An 8,881-nucleotide genomic window follows, 5' to 3' on the forward strand; every position below is an offset into this window, starting at 1 on the left:
GTGTGCTAAGTGAGTGAACATCAAAGATCACACAACAGAAGTTCTCTCTCTCGCGCTCTCTCTCTCTCTCTCTCTGTCTTTCTCTCTCTCTCCCTACCGTTAAGTAACTTGTGCATTGTTTTACTTACTTGTCTTTTACATATCCGACCAAACTACAAACTTTCTCTGTGAGAAAGGTATATTCACTCGACGAGCTCGTGCATCTGTGCCGCCACGCGCTCAATCCACTCAGTGTGCTTTGTTTATCAGCTCGCACACATCAGCTATACAGGCGTTAATACTGAATGTTTAACATTATATTCATTGCATACATATACTTCGTAGTAGACATCCTTAACTCCATTCTGCTGTCTGTTGTTCTGTTGTCGGTGTTTCTTTGTCTGAATATGGCGCTTATCACATGCTGTGTGGTATCGGCGTTTGGTATCGGGGCATTTTAACGAGTACGAGTACGAGTACAGGAGCTCAGTATCGGGTCCGATGTATCCTTACTTCCATAGTATGGATTTTGTATTTTTTTGTATTTTTTGGTGAACTATCCCTAAACTACTAAATGTCTGTTCAGTGGTACATATTAAACAGACAGCACAATTAAATGATTAAAAAGCAGTTGTAAACGTTTTACAAAATAAACACTAATTTCTGCACCCATAGAATGTGCAACACTTTATATTTATTACCAGATTATACATAATATCTGAATGATGGGATATGTTTAGCCTCAAATAGTATGTTGGAAGTGTGGATAGTTTTTATTAATCTTTTGAATTGGCTATTATTTTTATATTTTCAGTTTTAATTTTTATTTTAGTTTAATTTATAGTCATTTTGTTATGTACTTTTGCCATTTTTCCATTACTATTTAGGCTTAATCTATTTTTAGTTCAGTTAAAGTTTTAGTTCAGTTTTAGTTTTTATTTACATCTAATTAGCATTTTATTTCAAGGCAACATTACCCATTTTCATTTAGTTTAAGTTTGATTTTATTTCAGCTAAACAAAAATGTTTTAATAATAGTTTTAAAGTTTATAATAGTTCTAGTTAATGATAATAGCCCTGCTATGAATGTTTACACAGTGTGTTCGATAAAGACACAAAAATGTATGCTTGTGTGTTATTTGTTAAAGCAAACTGTGTGTTTTGACCAGTTTATGCACAAAACCATGGTAAATTCAAGGGTTCACTTATTTTGTCCCCCACATCTGTAGCTGCCTTTACAAACCTGACAGTTCTATTTATTGTATTTACCTAACCCTTTCTCTTCACTTTCACTTTAAGGTCACCGTTTTGAGGACAATCCTGGGGTTAGACGTCACCTCGTCAAGAAATCATCACGCTGTCAATTACCACGAACCAGCAATAGCTCTCCTCCTCTGTCCAGCCTGAAGAGGAGGAAGAGGATGGACAAGAAAACTCATGAGGTGAGTGCTGAGCTTCCTAACCGCACAGAGAAAAGAAAAATGAGACCTAGTTTCACACAGCCAGACGTACAGTTTTTTTGCTCACTTATACTAAAGTAAACTGACCTTTGTTATGTTTTAATATGGCATTTATGAGAAGATTTATCAATAATAGAACAGTGTGGAAAAATTATTCAAATAATAGCATGGCAGACTCTCACAATTATATAGTAAACACTGAAAAACTAGCCGAAAACGTGTATTGATTTTGAGATTCTGTTTTGCTCCTCAAGACCAAGCTGAAAGTAAAGCCTTTGTTTTCCCCAGACTGACATTGATACTGATGATGAGGTGGTGTTAATAGAGATAATCAATGTGGAGGAGCAGAAGAGACCCCAAATTCGGTGATCTTTTCTTTGCTGATATCTATTGATCCGTTTCATCCAGTGGGCTTCAATAAACGGGTGAAAGCAGTGTTTCTAAATCAGCTGGATTAATTACATAAGGCTCTTAGTTAGTCAGCACTGGAGTCTCTGCTATTCATGTGGCTGCATCTGCTGATCTAAGCTCTTAATCAACCAGCGGAGGAGAATCAGTTGTCTCGCTGGAGTTCAGGATTCATGTAGATGCATGCATAAAACATGTCTCAAAAGTCCTCCATAGAGCACACTCTTTAAGCACTTTGGTGCACTTTACTTTTTTATTTTTTTTATTTTAACAGTTCCTTCAGTAAATTATTCTTCATGCAGCAGAGATTAATCAACATGCAACTTGGGATTCAAAGCAAAAGCTATTTGGGAAAAAAATACTTAATGTTGTAATTAAGGCAATAAACTACTCTCCCATTGCAAATGACATTAGAATTTTCAGTACGATAACATTTTTTTTACTTCAGTAGTCATTTAATTCAGTATTATTAAAGTGGTTTTATAGTATTTCTTAATATTTTGAATCAGCTTTTATTTTTATATTTTCCATTTTAATTTTACTTGTTACTTGTTTTAGTAATTTTATGTGATTTTGTGTTTTTAAATATTTTAAAATTGAGCCTTCATTTGCTTTAATCTGTTGTAGTTTATTTGATCTAATGTTGATTTTAATTTATTTCATTTTTATTTTATTTTATTTGTATTTATTTATTTTTTGTTAGTTGCTAAGGTAACATTTATAATTATTTCTTAAGTATAAGTTGAAGTTTTTACTCTAATATTTATATTTTGGATTCAGCTTTATTTCAATGAGTGAAAATGTTTTTTAAAATAGTAAAACTAAATTTAGCTTGCAGTAACAAAACTGATTTACTTAGTCATAAGTGTAAAAAAAACTTTTCTGAATATATTTATCATTTTTATTACTAAATGTCTAATCATATACGGAGATATAAGTAGTTGGAGAGTGAAGGTAGACTTACTTGATTATGTCATTTGCAGTGCTTCATGGGAGTGAAAGATTCATGCTGGCTTCCATTGTAACAACAACTTCTCTGGTTGGTTGTCATCTTTTTGTTGGTAGCAAAGCTCTCAGCACTGAGAATTCGGTAATGAAACACTCATAAAACGTTTGTTTTATGAAACTGAAATTGACTGAAATCTCACTGACTTGTGGCTTCAGTCTGTCTTGAAAGGTTTTTAGTCATTTTGATAGATCCATCACCTGTGTTTTTACTTTAGAATGAAAAATACTAGAACGAAAGAAGTTCCCTTTCATGGGAATTTCAAACTGCGTCCTCTAGGGGTCGCTATGGGGAACGCCTCGTCGTGACCCGTGTCTGAAGCATACATTGAAAAACACCAACTTGTTGGCCGGCGACAGCCATGCCGTCACTACCGGTGCGACTCCTACTCAGGGAACCATGGTTACATAAGTAACCTGAGACGATTTATGATATCGTTGTCATACTTTGTTTGCAAAATATTTCAGTCTTGCTCCCCTTCCAACCAGAACTCTACTTGTTTGCCTATTTCCTAGAAATTGGCTCTCGGGGAGCATTTCCAAGATGGCTGCCAAGTGAACTGAATTGCCTTGAAGTAACTTTGGTTACGATTCATTAAAAGTGCTTTATGATGTGCGTTTGACACCGTGTTCTCCGTAGGTGTTTGTGGAGCTCAATGAGCTGATAGTGGATAAGAACCAGGAGATGCGCTGGAAAGAGACGGCGCGTTGGATCAAGTTTGAGGAAGACGTGGAGGCAGAGACGGATCGCTGGGGTAAACCACATGTGGCCTCACTGTCCTTCCGTAGCCTGCTGGAGCTCCGCAGGACCATCACACATGGTAAGAGTCGGCTGCTCTGCCAGCCCACTCAGAGCCTGTGATCCTGCTCCAATCCTAACATCCACACACTTGACAAACCAGTGCTGTATGACTGACAGAATTCAACTGGACACTTAAATTAGATAAATGGATTAAACCCTCTTGGGCATATCCACTTTTTGACCATGAAAAACAAATTATTTTCAATGTCAGGGTAACAAGGTAAACAGTGCATTAGTTTCAAAAAAGCATGACAAAAAATTCAGTCAAAACACATCAGTGAGAACGAAGGTTTTTGGTACGTTTCAGTTCCTGTGGTTGTGGAAACAAAATGACAACCCTGACAAAAGGCATCTTTCATGGACGACAGTGATAGACTGACATGAGGTTTTGCAAAAACAAGAAAAAAAGTGCAGTGGCCATGTAGAAGTAGGTGGTATGATCAGAATATGAGTAATTTGATATCATGGCAACAGTATATGTTATTAATAATTGTTTTTGTTGAGCATTTGTTTGAAAATGGCGCAATAAATTAAATGCCTAAAAAACATATTTATACTCCGTCAGAAGATTATTTGAATTGTGGCATTTGAAGTGAGAATATGTCTTTAGAATGATCCCACAATTAGGCTTCTTTTGCATTATTCTGTTATGTAAGCTTTAACGCATATATGCCAATATCATAAACATGGGGTTCTGTTACCCAGGTGCCATAATGCTAGATCTGGATCAAACCACACTCCCTGGCATCGCCCACTTGCTGGTGGAAACCATGATAATCTCGGACCAGATCAGAGAAGAAGACCGAGCCAACGTGCTGCGAGCCCTGCTGCTCAAACACAGGTTAGTGGAGCTCAGAAATCAATAGTCCAATAGTCCAAACAAAGCTCATATTGATCTTCTTTGCTGTGGGCCTTGATGTCAATGTCATTTGTCACAGCTGCCTGTATTGGTTTCCTGCTAAATGAAGTGGTGTGATTACATAACAAATATACTTCATATGACAGCGCACCAGGCTCATGCCACTGGAGGTTTTAATGACATGTTGCTATTGCAGCTGCAGAGACATCAGATACTGAAGGTGTTTAAAGGAATAGTTCACCACAGCATTGTTAATGTTTACTCATTCCTATTAAACTCTATTAAACACAAAAGGAGATGTTAAGCAGAATATCTGAGCTGCTCTTTTACCATGCAAGTTATCTTATTATGGCCCGTCCTCCTACAGAGCTATCTTATGATTTCCGAAGACTTGGAGGATAGTGCACAAGTTACATGGTCTATTTTTGTGGTGCTTTTAATGTACTTTTTTGGAGATTTGCCTTATAAATCACCATGCATTCGACATATTAATTTCATTTCTTACCGTAAAAACATATAATGCTGGGTCAGAATGACATGAGGGTGAGTTTTTGATTTTAGGGAAATTATCACGCTAACTATTTAACTAAGTTAATGCTGTGTAAATGCAATATTTGGTATGGCTCAGACAGCCTCCTTTCTTGAAGGATTTTGAAGTACCATGTGTTTTCTTTGTTAAGCTCAACTCAGCCTCTGGGTCTCGCTCTGAGGTCAGAACCATACACTGAGTACTAACAAAATTAATATCGCATGGCCTCCGCTACAGAAATCTGGGCTGCATTAATAGTTTGAAGCAGTACCTTTTCTAACCACATTTGTATTAATATTACAAAAGATATTCATACAGTAGCTCCAAAAAGTTTTGGGCACTCAAGCCACACTTTAAAATGTGTGAATGTCATTGCATTAGATACATACTATCAAAGTAAGTGGAATCAACAAACAAATGATGCTTTTCTCTGAACTATCTTTAGTTTCCTGATCTATTTTTACAATGACTTTTAATTAACTGATTTTCCTGTGATTTGTAGTGGTTGAAACTTATTTTGTGAATATTTATTGCTTGATGCTTATGCTATATATACTTTTTAGGGATGCACTGAATTTTCGGCCTAATGGCATTTTCGGTGTTCGGTCGAAAGAGAAAAAACATTTTTGTGAAAAGTTCTTTAAAAGTGTCTGGAATGCAATAAAGTAATTTTTAAAGCTGTTTTTAAAGGGGTCATATGCTGTTGCTAAAAAGAACATTATTTGGTGTATTTGGTGTAATGAAATGTGTTTATGCGGTTTAAGATTAAAAAAACACATTATTTTCCACATACTGTACATTATTGTTTCTCCTCTATGCCCCGCCTTTCTGAAACGCGTCGATGTAACAACGTTCGTAGGTTGGGAAGAAGGAGGTGGGAACCGGCGAACGTTCAAACAAAACTTTAATAATAAAATAAACACAAAATAGCACGACAGCCCCTCACGGATTTGCTGCATGGATTAAAAAATAATAGGCTAATAAATAATTCACACAAAATTGCGTTGCAACAAATCCTTTAAATTTTAAGGTATTCAGAACAGAGCAACATAAAAATCAGAAAATATAAGCAGCTATACAAATATAGGACAAAGTTTTACATATATGCCATTATAATTTTTTATTTTTTTTTGTATAGAATTATAAAATAAAACTCAAATTATAATGAGGCCTGTTTTAGGCTTTTCCTTATTTTTATATTTTATACATCCATCAATTATGGTGATGAAAAAAATGACTGGCCATCTCCTCATTGGACATGCCTTTAGAGAGAAATGCAACTTTATGGATTACATAATGAAAGAGTTTCTATTTTCCATTTGAATTATTTCATTTTAAAGTAGTAATTTAAAGCTTTCTATATATTTTTATCATGTCTGTGAGGCAATTCGCTGAGTTACGATTCATCATTGTGAAGCGCTCCTGTTCAAGACCAAGACAGCAGAAAGCGCATCCTGTTTGTTTTATAAAAGCACAACGTTTTGTTGATATTGTGTGTGCACAAATAAAAGTAGACCCTTTACAGTTTAGAATGATGTATTGCTCTTACTTTTATGAGCAAAAATGACAGCGTATTTTAAATTGTTTCCACTGTTAGAAAAAAATGCAAGTAATCGCGCTGGCGCCTCCATGTCCTGCAGAGCGCACTTGAGCTTCCACTCTCCACACAAATGCTTGGATATGCGTCTAACAGCGCACATTTATATAGGTTAAACATTTAAACTAACTTTGTGATATGCTTGAACTGTTTTATATCTATAGATTTTATTTTAGGCAAGTCGTGATGATTTGAGAAGGCTTGATCAAACATAGGCTATGATTAACTCACTGTCTGCCGCTGGCTGCTTGGTCGTTAGAGTGAAAAAAAATTCAGGTCTGAAGGGGTTAAAACAAACTTACATTTAACGAACAAAAAATGCTCCAAACGTTTTTCTAAATTAACTTTATACAAAAACGAAACAAAATATAATCACTTTTCCATTACATACAAAACGGAACTGTTTAAATAGCTGAAATAGTAGTATAAGCTGTTTTGAGAGAAGGGGATAAAAGATGGGCTCGGGTCGGACTCGGGCCGGTAATTCTGATAAGCTGTCGGACACGGGCCGGGCTAGGGCCTATATTTGAGGCCCGTGCAGGGCTCTAATCCACTTAATCCAACGCTGTTTTGTTCTCTGTTGTTTTCATCTGTGAGCATGCTCTTGTGATGTAAAAGAGATGTATTTTACTGTACCATTTTGTTGAGTTTAAAACGTGTGACACGTTCGTTCTGCTCCCACTGACCATTCAGTCAAATAGGCATCTCTTTTCTTCAGTGAGTGCAACAAAAGTTTAAAAACCAGTTCTGCTTTTATATCATTTAAGGGACATTGGAACTGCTCAGAGATGCGTATTTTTGGTCAGCTAGAGGGATTCACTTTGACAGGCTATAAAATATACGCACAGTTAAACGTGATGAAATCAAAAACCAGATTAAACCTCTCTACAGCGTTTCCCATCATCTCACATGCAGTTTGTAATGTGAAAACCTGTCAAATTAGTCATAAATATGTCTTTGTAATGTGGAAAAAAATACATCAATGTGCTCTAAGTTAGGTCATTAGTTACTCAAGTTTTTGGAAATGTTTTCAAACACAATTCAATGTTACACCTTATCTCTTTGTTTTCTTTGTGTGTATAGTTTGGCTGGAGCATAACTAGATCTCAAATGAGGCTTAATGAGTGTGCCGATGTCAAGCGTTGGACACGGTTGCGGTGACGTGTCTAACAAAGCTGGGCAGCCACTCTTTATTCTTCACTTTTTTCAGGACGCATAGAAGCACCCAGTGCAAACCAAAATTAGTGTTTTGTAAAAAACAATAAAGGCATTTATGAATTAATTGGACTGCCTTTGCGGTCGATTTTTAGAGTTCATAATCTGTTTAAATATTCCCTGATGAATGTTGTTTTTCTGTTGTCTTTAGCATTTTTTTTTACTGATTGCTTTGGCACGTGTTTCTTCGAGCGAACAGGGAATGTGGTTTGGTTTTGCAGTTTGGATTCTGATATCCTGCCATGTTGGGTTTTGTGTTTGCTTTGCAAATATCGCAAGCGAAGATGGAAAATTGCCTTTTTGGACATTGATAAGCAAGGAAATTACTGTACGCGTGGAGCTAAATAAACACGAGAGCAGGGATATTTGTCTCACAGAGGAGAACAAATGAACTCGAATAGCTTGACAGATTAAAGAAGTCATAACATTTTCACTATTAAAGACATAGTTCACCCAAAAAGAAAATGAAAATACTGTAATTTATTCACCCTCTTGTCATATGACCAATATTAATTTCTTTCAGTTTAACTTATTATTCATTCTTCTGTTGAAAACAAAAAGTAAATGTTTTTAAAGAATGTCCTGGCTGCTATTTTTTAGTTTAATGAAGGTGAATGACAACATTGTGACAAACAAAACACCATAAAAGTATGAGGATGAATAAATCATGAAAATTATCCCTTTAATGCCTCGTGTTTATAGCCAAAAAAAAAAAGTATTTACTTAATCAGTATTTTCATCTTTCGTCCAAAAAGATGTTAACAGCCATAAAACAAGCTAAATTTACTTAAGAAGAAAAATATGTGAGGTTATAAGATTTGTTTTCAGAGAATATATATTGAATTTTCTTAACCCATTACCCATTAGCAAACTTTTTTTTTTCTTATTTCATGCATAAACCACTCTTTTTATCTCATTTTTGCTGGATGTTTTGCTTATAAAAATCACTCATTGAATCTTTTTCATTATTGTGTGTGTGTGTGTGTGTGTGTGTATATATATATATATATATATAGAGAGAGAGAGA

The 8,881-nt window shown here is 35.5% G+C and overlaps 1 protein-coding gene across 1 annotated transcript in view; it reads left to right on the top strand.

Moving 5' to 3' along the window:
• Window positions 1-8,881, top strand: part of slc4a3 (solute carrier family 4 member 3) — a 33,094-nt gene that overhangs the window by 4,355 nt on the left and 19,858 nt on the right. The window contains exons 2-4 of the mRNA XM_016444401.1: window positions 1,279-1,421; window positions 3,493-3,673; window positions 4,360-4,495. Of these exons, the coding sequence (XP_016299887.1) occupies window positions 1,279-1,421; window positions 3,493-3,673; window positions 4,360-4,495 (460 nt within the window). The remainder of the gene's footprint in view (window positions 1-1,278; window positions 1,422-3,492; window positions 3,674-4,359; window positions 4,496-8,881) is intronic.

The sequence above is a fragment of the Sinocyclocheilus anshuiensis genome, unplaced genomic scaffold (assembly GCF_001515605.1).
Source record: "Sinocyclocheilus anshuiensis isolate Anshui unplaced genomic scaffold, SAMN03320099.WGS_v1.1 scaffold1473, whole genome shotgun sequence".
Lineage (NCBI taxonomy): Eukaryota > Metazoa > Chordata > Actinopteri > Cypriniformes > Cyprinidae > Sinocyclocheilus > Sinocyclocheilus anshuiensis.